The 13,599-nt window shown below is 38.0% G+C and overlaps 1 protein-coding gene and 1 long non-coding RNA gene across 4 annotated transcripts; both read right to left on the bottom strand.

Annotated features, from left to right (window-relative positions):
• Positions 1–23: 23 nt before the first annotated feature.
• LOC116377333 (sialic acid-binding Ig-like lectin 5) lies at positions 24–9,931 on the bottom strand. Of its 3 annotated transcripts, none has more exons than XR_004212201.1 (12): positions 9,838–9,931; positions 9,337–9,453; positions 8,495–8,896; positions 7,922–8,218; positions 6,610–6,912; positions 5,800–6,081; positions 5,427–5,714; positions 5,128–5,233; positions 4,957–5,026; positions 1,343–4,297; positions 809–904; positions 24–472 (listed from the first exon to the last, which is right to left on the bottom strand). XR_004212201.1 is itself a non-coding variant. In XM_031838943.1 (10 exons), exons 2-10 carry the CDS (start codon positions 9,395–9,397, stop codon positions 3,881–3,883), a joined length of 2,226 nt encoding a protein of 741 aa, XP_031694803.1. In that variant the 5' UTR covers positions 9,398–9,453; positions 9,838–9,931; the 3' UTR covers positions 1,174–3,880. The 3 variants fall into 3 exon arrangements, 1 of the variants encoding a protein (XP_031694803.1); XR_004212202.1 differs by having other exon boundaries at positions 809–870; XM_031838943.1 differs by lacking the exons at positions 24–472; positions 809–904 and having other exon boundaries at positions 1,174–4,297.
• A 1,867-nt stretch (positions 9,932–11,798) lies between these two features.
• LOC116377332 (uncharacterized) lies at positions 11,799–13,593 on the bottom strand. The gene is made up of 2 exons (XR_004212200.1): positions 13,005–13,593; positions 11,799–12,905 (listed from the first exon to the last, which is right to left on the bottom strand). It is a non-coding gene; the product is annotated as an uncharacterized LOC116377332 (long non-coding RNA).
• Positions 13,594–13,599: the final 6 nt, after the last annotated feature.

The following is a 13,599-nucleotide window of genomic DNA, read 5'->3' as shown; positions in this document are numbered from 1 at the left end:
TATAAATACAGTGAATATGTTGAATAGAATGAACATCTTCACTGTATGTATTTGTTGAAGCTCTTCATACCTTTGACAGAGACAGTTGCTCTTGGAGAGACTGTATATCCACTCTCATCATAACTCAGTAAACCATTAACTCTGAGTTGATATGATCCAGAGTCTGACTTAGTGAGGTCATTGATGATGATGCTGCAGTTCCTCAGACTCACGTCAGGCTCCAACAGTGAAACTCGTCCTGTAAACCCAGACTGAACTTTGTTGTTGTTGTTAGTGTGGAGTATCACGTCTGAATCCCCACATCTTCTTTTAGATGCATCACATTTGTACCACACCATATGTTGGGGTTTAAAGCCATAAGCAATGGTGAAAGAACACGGTATCACAACACAGAGTCCAGCCTCTGCTGTTATTTCTCCTTCACTGAGAGTGATACAGTATCCTCTGTCACAGTGTTCCTTCACTGCTACACCTGTTAATGGAAACAGTGAGAGAAAAACAGAGGACAGGAGACATATAAATCTTGATAATACATTCATTGTTATGTTTAATAAATGCTCAATAAAGGCTACTACTAGGACTGTTTTGTTTTACTAACTGCTGTTGTAAGCATCGCTGAGCAACAAATATCAGTATAACATATTTCTTTACACATAACTTTGGTAAACAAGTCAAATATACTATAGTCAATGGATGCTTTGTGTAATGCTTCTAATAAGGACATACTATATCATTGCAAATTGTTATCTACTTTGTTTATATCTTTTATTGTTGGCATCATAACTTGATTATAATAAAAGATGCATACCTGCGTCAGCAGTGATGCCTCTCACAGAGAAGAGCAGAGTCGTCCAGATGAGAACAAACATCCTGATGTGATGATTGAGACAGTCAGTGTCTTTTCCTTTCAGAAGGACAAACATTCAAATGTTTCACTTCATGAAACCGGAGCAGAACAATCTCCACGGTTGACAGCACAGATTTAAATACATGATGTTGCAGGTTCACGTTTTCTGTGGTGACATTGATAAATGTGGCTAACATCATCTTCAGGGTTGTGATTCCCACAAAATGTTTTATTTCCAAGAACTTTTTAACATCTGTTCCATAAAACTGCTAAATAAATAAACTTATCTTAATCTTATCTAAAATTATCTGTGGCAGTTTTATCTACAATCCCCCCCCCCCAACCCCAATGAAATGCACACAACAGTAAGTAAATAAGTAAAGCGAGGAATTCTAAAAAGTATTTCATGACATTAGTAAGGAAACAATGACTTCTACAGTTTCCATTAACTCTTAAAAAGATGATCTAAAAAGTACGGTAAAGGTTGTGTTTTACCTCTTTTTTGTTCTCTTCTCACCACAGTGATCTCTGCTGAGCGTCTCTGCTCTGAACTGACTCTTCCTCTCTTCGTCTTCCTTTTTTAATTCGTTCCTCTTTGCGCTACAACAATTTTAAAGGAAGTTTCTCTTCACACTGCTGGCCCTCGTTAGACTGCCACACTCACAAATCTCTAAAATGTGTGCCTACGTTAATATAAATAAATAATGTATATCAAGTTGATAATGTACAACTTTAACACTGAATAATGAAATGAATCGGTCTTGCTATTTTCTTTTCTTCAGGACTGTATATGTGTGATGAACTCTGAGAAAGAGGAAGTACCATATGTGTACTTGAGAAGCTTGTGTCACCTTAAGAAACCAAATAGCTCATCTATCAACTATCCTTCTACATTGTAATGCACAATACAATACATACATGTGCATATAGGGTGGTGAATGTGCATGCATGTGAATGGTCTGTACTATAACTGCCGTCTTTAATGAAGTGCGTGAAATACCGGCAGATAAAAAAATAAGATATTTGTTTTAATCCTAGCTCTTAACTGCATGAAGTTCCATATTTGTAACAGTATGGTTCTTATGGTTTATTGTGCAACATTCTCAGTTGTGTTCTCAGAAAAGTCTCTGAAGGGATTATTCATTGAAACATTGCTTTACATGGCATCACTGTATTCTCTCTAATAACTTCCTGTTGACACTCTGAGATGGTAGATTATGACTATAACTATATTTAACTGCTAACTGGCTTCATATCTGTCCTCATCTGTTTCTATATGTCTGCATATTGAACACTCACCACAGAACCTGTCAACATTGCAGAATGTACCAGAAAGAAAAAAAGGTTTTGTTGCAATTGATAACTCATGATTTCATCTCAAACATAAACAAGTGTGTTTTCTGTTTAAAAGAAGCCAAGTTGATTCCTGTAACACAATAAAAAGAGAAGTAATCTACGACTTCCTAATTTGTCTAAAGTAGAGACAAACTGGGTCAAACATTTTATCAGTTTGAAAAAACAAATCAATCCAAAAAGCTAAATAAAATTAAAAACAGCATACTGATCTGCAATTTGTTGTTTAACAATTTTTCATATTTTATATAAAAATGAATGCATGTATCCACACCAGTTTAAAGGAGTGTAACTTTTTTTTTTTTTACAAACAATACTATCATGCATATGTACATCAACATTTCTCCAATTGTTGTTCATGTTCACACGGGCCCTGAAGACTTCCCATCATAATTCAATTCCACCGTAATAGATTGAGACAAAATCTACAGTCCTCATTCTGTGACAACATGCATCATTAAATTCAGCTGAAGCTAAAATGACGCTTCAGCAGTCTGAGTTAGACAGCTCCACATCTACAAAAGCTCTTTTAAGTATGAAATGTGCTCTGCGTTACTACCCTCCACTGCAAACCGGCAAAAAAAGGTTCCCTGTCTTTTACACTGGAATTACTTTAGGAAGGGATTTAACTCTTTCAATATATATTCCAGTATTGTATTGAGACAGACTTGTCAACATTTCAACCTATCCTTTGAGTTCCTTTGCTGCAGACACTTTAAATGAAAATGAAACAAGATTAAGACACTACAGACGTAGCCGCTCCGTCAAGTGCAGTGGTGCTTTAAGCTAAATGCTAACTTACTTACAATACAATGCTAGCATGCTATCATTTGCTAATTGGCATTAAACAAAACATACAGTCATTAGTTTTGCAGGTATTTGGTCATATGTTTAAAAGTTTAGGGATAACCAATGTTAACAAAATGTTATCCTGAAGTGGACAGTGTGTCTCTACCCGATTCCATGGCAATCCATCCAATAGTTGTTTAAACAGTTCATTCAAAACCACATGCCAAACTCATGGTGGAGCCAAGGAAAAGTCACAGGATGAACAAAGTCATTGGGATGCATCCCCTGGGGAACATGAATAACACTTAATGGGAATCCATCCAACAGTTGTTGAGATATTTCAGTCTGGCCCACAGCGGTCAGACAAACCAATCAACAGACTGATGTTGTCATCCCTAGAGCCACGCTGAAATAGAGACATCTCTGACTTAAGGCACATGTTTATCCTAGTTAAACAATATGTATCTCACAAAAGCACACTTCAGCTCTCAGAAGCAGCAGGACGGAGGTGGTTGTCCCTTTATACGCCAGTGGAGGAATAGCGGAGTCCACTTCTTCATGGATGTGGGTACTCTTATTTGGGACGTTTATGAAAAGTCAACACATTTAAGCTCAATAACACTTGAATAAGGAAACTGTCCAACTTCCAGTTTACCCTCAGTTGAATGAATGGATTTACAAAGCCCCTAACGTGTAGAGGTGTGAAGCGTCTCCGTCACTTCGCCACAGGCTGAATGTGGCGTTTGAAGACCGCAGCTGTTAGAAACCGTTCACAGGACCGCCATTCATTCACTGGAATAACAATCCATCATCAGTCCATTACATCAATCCATCACAACTGATGAGAGCAAAGAAACTTTATCCTCAAGCAACTCCACCATGCAACAGTCCTCAAATCTCAGACATTATATCCTTCACGTTGGAGTACACTGCAGCGTCCTCCCCGTCAGAGTACACTGCAACGTCCTCCCCGTCGTCCTCTTCAGGAACACAAGGTGTCGTCTCTTCATCCTCCGTGACCATCTCCCCCTCCAACACATAACCTTCCTCTTCGCCATTGTTTTCCATTTCCTCTTTTACTTCTTTCTTAATTTCAGCATACTCGGTCTCTGTGGTTTCTTGCTTCTTTGCTGCATCCCTGGTATTCTTTCTTCTCAAGACGGAGAAATCAATGCTGGCGTACTCCACATCTTTAGGTCCACCATTGAGATCAGGGGCTGCTTGCTCTGCTGCCGCAGCTCCTTCTTCTCCTTCAGCCAACTCTTGGTAGAAGGTCTGATCATCATCGACTGCTTGACCAGCATCGATCTGTCAGGAACGTCATTTATACAACTCATTCAGCAGCTGCTACACAAATTAAATAGTAGCATTTAAAAACAATCAGCTTGAAGCTGCTTGGCTTTGAGCTGACTAAAGTTTTCAAAAAGACAATCAGTGTAATCCATAGATATGCCCGTAGACTGTAGGTGTAACTGGCAAACGCCATAAACTAACCTCCACAATGAAGGGTTTGCTTAAGCAAAGCTATTCTTAAAAGGCCACAAATAAATATTAAAGGATAGTGCAGGGTTAGCGTTATTGGAAATGGATCACAGAATATCAGCTGAACAAACTATGGACTGACAAATGACAGTCTAAACCTCTATAATCTGTTCACTGAGCAGACTGCAGAGGGCCCAAAGTAAAAAGGCTGCCCAAAATATTTAGAGACCAGATATGAGCACCGTTATAGTTCTATAATAGTCTAGGGTTACAACAATATTTTCCCTCACATTTCACACTCTGGGGACATCGACTTAGTCGTTTAATTTTTCCTTCTTTTGGGGCAACAACTCTCAAATGTAAATAATACATTTGGTGTCTGAATTACTCTTTCTGTCTCTGTTAAAAAAGTCATTTTTAAGAAAGAAGAAAAACATCAATACAACACGTGCTCCCAAAATGTTGAGCAGAATGAACAGAAATACCAGTGGAGCCTCTTGACTGGTCACCATCTCCAGACTCTCATCCAGATTTCGAGAGATCTTCTGATTTTTTCTGGAAAAATGTATAAAAAACAGTAACAAATTAGCATTAATTTCGGCATATTATCCACAAATAACAGCCGGGAATTAATAATTAATAATTAAATAGTGTACCTGTGACATTTCGTGGCCAAACAGCAGAGGACTGCTGAAAGAAGAACCCCAATCAAAAAGGCAATGATGACTTCCAGCCATGAAACCAGTTCTTTGGACTGATCCGCTATCAAGAGGAACAAAAGAGAAATGTCTGTCCATGTCCTTCTCAACGCTAATATGCAACATTTTATTTTCTTCTGACAGGTTGCTCAATGGTTTGTCGAAATAGAAAAGGTCACAGTGAAATAATTAGTGTACTAAATATGTCATAAGGCAGTGGTCTACATAGCTTCAGTGTTTTAGTTGAGAACATTTACCTTTTTCTTTTTCTAATATGGTCATTCGGATTTTGAGGTTTTCTTTTGCTTCCCCATTTTCATTGCTGCTGACACACTCAACAGAAGTGTTGCTGTGGTCTTTTACAGTCAGGGTGACGGTGCTGCTGACTGTGTGGTTTGACACAGTAGTAATGATGGCGTACTCAGTATGGTTCTTCAACAGCGGCCAGTTGATGGTGGGTAAAGGAAACCCCTCACTGATGCACACACAGGTCAGGACCTCCGACTGAACCTCACACCCAGAGTTGTTTAAGACCTTTGAAAACCCTGCAAGCACACAAGCAGAATCACAATGTCAAAACAAAATGCTGAGAGTGTGAACATAAACTTCCTTTAAGTACAGTCTACTTACAAGTCACTGTTACATCCGCATATGTAGTCACAGTCCTGTCCAGGTGTTGTGCTGTACAGATGTACTGTCCAGAATCTTCTGTCGTCACATTTGGGATGACAAGTGTGGCTGATCCAGTGTGGTTCTGCAGGTCGGTGTCAAGTCCGTTGCCCAGCTTTGTGTTGGAGCCAAGTACAGTCCATGTGATATGAGACGGAGGAAAACTTTCAACACTACAGGTTAAATTCAGAGCATCTCCCTCCTCCACTGTTGTATCACCGGTGACTAAAGGTTTCCTCACATCTGTGAAGCAAATCATGAACAAAATATTTCAAGTTCAGATACGGTGAAGAGGTTGGAAATGGATACAAGATGTATTGTCATTGCATTCATGCATCGTCTGCAGTATGTTCTTATTTAAATACTATCACTGGAGGGCGCCAACATCTAAAGATGTTCAGACTCTACACACACTGGTTTTAACAGACAACACAAGTTTATACGATTCTAAAGATTTGGCTCCAATTTTGCTGAGAACCACCTGGAAGTCTTCGCAATACCTCCATAGATCCAAGGGCTTTAAAAAAAAAACAACTAATTTCCATAAGAAGCTAAAGCAAATACAGGACATTTTTGCAGCAGACAAATATGTAATAAATGCCCATTGAGGTGGTCTCACATGTATTTGGAGGTGAGGGGCAGTGAAGTCATTCATAATTAACTTAGAAGACTTATCAAGGTTGTTCTCTGCTCTAAATATAGTTTAATAAAAGAAAGAGCAAAAGACTATAATAAATGTTCTGTCTTAGAACAGATGTACAATGTACTTACATGTGACTTTTACATCAACATTTTCCACTAGGGTTTGATTCAGATATTCTGCTCTGCAGATGTATCGTCCAGAATCTTCTGTCGTCACATTAGAGATGGAAAAAGTGCCGATTCCACGTTCTCTCTGCATGAAGGTCTCAGTGTTGTTCTGCCAATTTGTTTCTGTTGCATTTTGCATGTTTGTCTCAGAAGGTTTTGTCCACGTGATGAGAGATGGAGGGAAACTTTCAACACTGCAGGTCAGATGCAGAGTCTCACCCTCCTTCACACTTGTATTCCCAGTGATTCTAAATTCCTTCACATCTATGAGACAAAATGACATACTGTATTATATGGAGATGCACCGATCATTCATAGCGGCACAGACAGTAATAACAGCCACACACACAACATGTGTCGGAGAGTGAAGAAGACATAAAGCTCATTTGTCACAACTTGAAGTCCAAAATAAGCCGTGGAGGAAAAACCTTAAAAACATCTGGAACAACTAGCTTGATCCTGATACACTTATCATGTTGTAATTTATTCCCATGCATGCTGCTCAGAGTAATCACAGGGATTTGCTTGTCTGCAGACATCACAGAGCTAACAGCTAAAGTTAACGGAGGTTACATTGCATCGTGGTGCGTTCAAGCTCTGCTCAGATAAATTGAGTATTGGGCGAAAGTAAATTATAACAATGTTAATGATGTGTTCATATGTTATCTTGTAAAATGTAGTTTTTGGCAAGAAAATTGAATGAAAACTCTTGTTTGAAGGAGACGATTTTACCTGAATATAAAATAGGAATTAGAGAGGGAGTTATGACATGTTCAGCTTCATAACAGCTTTAATCTGCTTATAATACATAATTAAAACTAGTAATGGCAGTATTTCGTTTTTAATCAAAGGAAGTATTTAGATATGTATTATTATACATTCAATACATTTTTTGCCTTATCATTTGAATTGTGTGTTTCATACAGATAACCACAATAGATGGAATTAAGATAGAAAAATGATAACATTTAGATTTTTTGACAGTCCGGAGCCTTGCTGTCAATAATTGCTCTTAGAAAGGAATCGGCAAAAAACGGAATCGGCAGGTCAGACAAAATTGGAATCAGATAACAAAATTGCAATCGGTGCATCTCTCGTATTATATATAATGTTAAAGCACCCCAAACTCATAACTTTCCTGTAAGAACACTGTTGGGTAAAATTCAACACAGCTCAGAAAAACATTAGAAATGACACGACAGCACATCTCTTAGAACACATTTTAGATAGTAGAAAGAAAGGTGAGAATAAGTGCAGGATGTGCTATACTCACAGGTCACATTCAGAGTCACTGTCTCCTCTGTAGTGATGCTGTTTGTGAAGCTGACCTTACAGGTGACATCGGTGCCGTGCTGTTCAGCTGAAGGGTTAAAGGTCAAAGTTGAGCTGTGTCTCTGTGTGACAGCAGTGATGTTTCCTGTGATGTGAGAGTCCTTCTCTCCTGCTCCTCTCCACGTCCAGGTGATTTTAGGATCAGATCCAGAGCAGAGACCAGGAGCAGTGCAGGTCAGTGTGGTCTGCTGTCCCTCTGTCAGAGGAGGAATCATCACTGTGGGCTTCTGGGTCAGACCTAAAGGGAGAGCAGTCGATGAGTGGAAGCAGGTGAGCAGCCTGAAGGTCATTCACTTAAGTTCAGGCTAAAATAATCTGATACTTTGTTAAACATCTCGATGAGGCAATAAGTCAGAGTTTTATCAGGAACTGATGCAGTTTCTACTGTTTGCCCACAGAGGTCGACAAATGTGCAACATTATTTAATTATTATTCCATTCAGACTATAAATACAGTGAATATGTTGAATAGAATGAACATCTTCACTATATGTATTTGTTGAAGCTCTTCATACCTTTGACAGAGACAGTTGCTCTTGGAGAGAATGTAAATCCAGTCTCATAATCATACACGAAACCATTAACTCTGAGTTGATATGATCCAGAGTCTGACTTAGTGAGGTCATTGATGATGATGCTGCAGTTCCTCAGACTCACGTCAGGCTCCAACAGTGAAACTCGTCCTGTAAACCCAGACTGAACTTTGTTGTTGTTGTTAGTGTGGAGTATCACGTCTGAATCAGCACATCTTCTTTTAGATGCATCACATTTGTACCACACCATATGTTGGGGTGTAAAGACATAAGCAATGGTGAAAGAACACGGTATCACAACACAGAGTCCAGCCTCTGCTGTTATTTCTCCTTCACTGAGAGTGATACAGTATCCTATGTCACAGTGTTCCTTCACTGCTGCACCTGTTAATGGAAACAGTGAGAGAAACAGGGATCCGGGTTATTTTAATATGACAATAGAACATAATATTTAATAAATGATGATTTAATAAATGATGGAGAAAGGCTACTACTATGATTTTGTTTCATATAACTGCTGTTAGAAGCAGCGTTGATCAGACAACAAAACAGAATTTCTGTATTTAACTAAGTTTCTTTATTCACAATTAAATTGAAAAACAAAATGGTCATTTAAATAACTATTTATGCAAGTCAGAGTTTCCGGGCATGTAAATGAATGCTGTGAGGAGTGCTACTAATGAGCTGGTAGGAGAACTATCTACTTGTAATTTGGCAGCATGACAGGAAAACATGAAGACATTTATCATTATTGCTGTCTATTTTGTTCACACTTCAAATCTCTAATGTAGGCATGATAACAGGATTATAATTAAGATGCATACCTGTGACAGCATTGTTGCCTCTCACAGAGAATAGCAGAGTCGCCCAGATGAGAACAAACATCCTGATTGTTGATGATTGAGACAGTCAGTCTCTCCCTCCACCGGACAAACTTTACACTGAAAGTGCAACAAACATTAGAGGAACTGAAGCAAAGGAAGCTCCACAGCTGACATCACAGATCTTAACACAGGATGTTGCATGTTCAGTTATTCCATAGTTGCCACATTTGTACCCAAAACGATCCTTTATACGTAAGTAAACGTTTTAACAATAATCTTTACAGAAATCGAGCTTTGGGAAAACTGAACCTTTTACTGAATTTACCACCAACTCTGATAAACATAAATTAATACTCCCATCTCATCTCCCAAGCATAGTCCACCTTTACTGAACCAGCAAATCCAGCAATGTTAAAAGACAATTGCGAGAATGACTCAGTTCAATAACTTACATTTACAGTACAAAAAGATATTTAAAAAATAACTATAAATGTTTTTTACCTTTTCTTGTCTTGCTCTCTGCTCTCTTCTCTCAACAGTGATCACTGTAGAGTGTTTCTTCCTTTAACTGATTCATCCTTTCTTCACTTTTCTATTCCTTCTCTGTTTGTGCAACAACAGGGTTTCAGGAAGTTCCCCCACCGCTGAGCAAAATGTCTCCTCTCCTGTGACCGACAGGCTTTTATATTTTCATATCTCAAAGTATCACGATATGTGTATATCTCTTATGAGCAATTTGCACCTTTAGCATCTAATGATGAAAAGTGTTTTTTGACTGTTTGATTTTTTAGATAATTGCCCCGACTGTGAGGTAATATGAAAGTTTTTGAAAAGAGAAGTACTGTAAATGTTTTTTTTTTCAAAAGAATATTATAATCTTGAGAAACCACCAAACCATTTGAAGCACTAAGCACTGTTTATGTGTTATTATTGAACTACTGTATGTAGCTTCTTTAATTGCTTAAGCAACGCACAACACATACAGCTTAATAGGTAATAAATGCAGTGAAAGTTGAGTCATGATGGTGAAATGAACATTGTTATAATCTTGTTTTAAAATGATAACTTGTGACGGATGAAGTGCATTAAGAACCAAGAGAGTCAAATAAAAAGCTTTCAGCATTTCCTCATTACAAATATATGCAGAAACTTAGGAAGCACTTCCGCAAATCTGGTTTATAATTAGGCAATGTCTGTAGATACTGTTCACAACAAAGTCAATGTAGTGATTATTAATTTCAACATTGCCATATATAGCACCACTGTGTTCTCTGTATCTCTGATAACATCTTATTTGTACTTTAAGGTGCTAAAACTATTTCTTACAAAGTACTGGCTCGAATGCGTCTCAATCATTCACTTTATGTCTGATGCCTCATAGCAGAACCTGTAGAAACGGCTGAGTTACCAGAGGTTAGAAAGACAGACTGCAAATCTGTCTCAACCAATAAATCTGCGTATTAATAATCATCGTAACAATCAATTGTGAAATCTTAATTGAATCTAGGCCAGGTTAAAACCTTGTATATGGCTGGACTGTACATGGTCAATGGGCTAGTGTCTGTAATGTGAATTCCTGGATGTTGAATGTTCATCTGGAATTTTCAGTTGTGGTCCCAGTAATATTTGTCCTTGAAGTGCATTCGTCTAAAGTGTTAATGTTCTACTTCAGTCACTGCGGTGCGTTCATGTCCCAGGCAGCCACACTGTATTTTGTAGTAATGTAGAGAAGCCACAAGATGGCAGTAGCTACATTTAAGTACCGTAAGAGAACCATTCAAGTTGCTGAATATTCAACATGTTCCTGCTACTGTTTCACAAGAAAGGCCTTGTATGAAGAGATTGCGTCCACTGAAACGCTAACAAGCTTTTAATTTGAAATGAATACAGTAAGATTGTACTAACAGCATAATGCAATAATTCATAGTAGGGAAAACCGTAGAAGTATGCGTCGCAATGTCGCACAATAAACGTTTTACATTCAAGATTGTGAAGTATAAGTACACAGTAAGTAATAAATAGTTGACGTGCATATTTTATAAGTACTTAAGGGCCCTTTTACAAGTTATTTGAGGGTACAATGACTTAAAATAGTAACACAAGTGAATATTTATACAGTACTTTAATTAAACCTTAATTATAGGACCTTCATACTTCTTACATCACAGCATCAACAACAATGTTACTCAAAACGAACTACAGAAATATCTCAAATCAAGCTGAGCTACATCCAGATTGCTCTATAAAAGTGTGAATACTCTATTAATAATAAAATCTTGAACAAGACTTAAAATCTACAATTACACTGGAGAACAAATGCATACTTTGTGTAAAATCCCATGTGCATTTCTATCCAACAATGCAAGTAACTGCAAGTAACAATAAAATCCTCTATTAAAAAACAAAAACAGTCCTTTCATATTGAATATGTATCAATGGAAAAAAAGAAATGTAACCATAAATAATATCAGAAACACTTTTTATTAAAAGACATCCATTTACAAGGATTCTTATGTACACTATCACACATACACATTTACGTTTGTTCAGTGGGGGGGATGTTGACAGTGACACGCCGCCTGGAGCTTCCCCGGTCTGCTGCCAGGTTGAACCACCTAATAGCGTGTTTGAGAATCTCCTCATCAGTGGCTGCACGGGTGAAATGATTCTTTCTGACGGCATATGTTCCTGGCATTAGCTAAACTGGATTTATTTTCCCATCAGTGAAGCTTCAGTAAAGTGGGTGTTTGTTTAACTAGCGGTGTCTGAAGAACTGCGAGCTGTTTTTCACCTTGGCAAAATGTCCATTAACCATGTCAAATGAAATCCAACTGGGCTTTTATCCGTCCAACACAGATGCTCCATTTTGGCTAAAATACAAAAACACGTAACTGATAACATCAACAATACAGACACTTCTGTAACTATCATAACTTGTTTATTAGAACGACGTTGCTGTTTTTCATCAATTTTCAGTTCAAGTTTTGTGAAAAAGCCACACTTGTTTCCCCTCAAAGTTCTCTAAACATCCACCTGAAGTTACTGATCAACGGATCCCAACTTCACCTTCAGGTACCTGCCTGACGTGACTGCTCTCTAAAATACGGTGGCCCTGAGGGTTCAGCGCACTGCAGCAAGAAAACTCACGCAAGTAAACATAACACAAGACAATAAAAAAGCATCTTCATGAAGTTGACAAAAAACAACTATAAACAGGCAAATACAACAACTCAATACTTAAATGAACTCATAAACATCGGCCCTATTAAATGTTCAGTGGACCTTCATAAAGGTTCATGAAATGGAAACAAAAAAATAATAATACTGTATAAAGCAAGATATAAGTTACAGTTAAATTAAAAACGAACTCTAAGAAATGCCATATTCATAAAGTTCTACGCATGTTGAATGGAAGTATGGAAGTACCATCTTGTTCTACACTCAGTGGAGCTGACACTTGTTAGTTCAGAGGTCGAGCAATAACGTCATACTCTGGTGATTGGTCTGTTTTCCGCAGTGACATGTAAGTTCTGTCCTCTTGGTTTGGTTTCACCTTTTTCCTTGTGTTCCTTTGGAGAGAAGAAAGAGTGAGACATGATGTGTTGTCTAAAAGTCTCCACAGCATTGAGAGAGGGATCAAAGCATGAAATGATGAAGTAGTAACATACCAACGGAACATCAAGAGGATTATGCAGATGACATTCACAATGAGAGAAACAACAGCAACGATGATCCAGGGAAGTTCTGCACATGGTCCGTGTTGATCTGCTATTACAAATGACATCATGTAGATTGTATGACTCTTCAAGTGGTATTAAAGCCGTACACTTAATGGCTACTGTGTGAACTATACACTCCCATTTAAGCGGTGTTGGCTGTAAATTATACCAAAAATGACATGAATCTATAAATGGAATTACTCAAAAATATTTAAATGATAGCCGATAGTGTGGTTTCTATTACAGCTGAAGGCCATAACAACCATGCAAAATGACATGTACTCTACTGGATTTTATTATTTATTTTAAAATGTTCAACATGATCCACATCTTCATAGAATCAGCTCAACAAATTGTACTTTAAATTCAACAAAACATTCTTATTGATATCAGTGATTAGTTATGAGTGTGTTCACCTTCCCGCCTCTCTGAAGTTACGATAGTGACTTTGTGTTGTACTTCCCCAATTTCACTTCTGCTGACACATTCAGCAACAGTGTTGCTGTGGTCTTTTACAGTTAGGGTGATGGTGCTGTTGACTGTG

The sequence above is a fragment of the Anarrhichthys ocellatus genome, unplaced genomic scaffold (genome assembly GCF_004355925.1).
Source record: "Anarrhichthys ocellatus isolate YVR2014 unplaced genomic scaffold, GSC_Weel_1.0 scaffold1129, whole genome shotgun sequence".
NCBI classification, from domain to species: Eukaryota; Metazoa; Chordata; class Actinopteri; order Perciformes; family Anarhichadidae; genus Anarrhichthys; species Anarrhichthys ocellatus.
Note: the sequence above shows the minus strand (reverse complement) of the source record. Positions and strands in the feature narration are given on the sequence as shown.

Excerpts from the sequence above, each read along its gene's own strand:
- LOC116377333 (XM_031838943.1), bottom strand. The coding sequence starts at position 9,397 with ATGTTTGTTCTCATCTGGGCGACTCTGCTATTCTCTGTGAGAGGCAAC. Across the intron at positions 8,219-8,494 it reads AGCAACTGTCTCTGTCAAAG|GTCTGACCCAGAAGCCCACA; the intron begins GTATGAAGAGCT and ends CTCTCCCTTTAG. Across the intron at positions 6,082-6,609 it reads TGTTGATGTAAAAGTCACAT|ATGTGAGGAAACCTTTAGTC; the intron begins GTAAGTACATTG and ends TTTGCTTCACAG.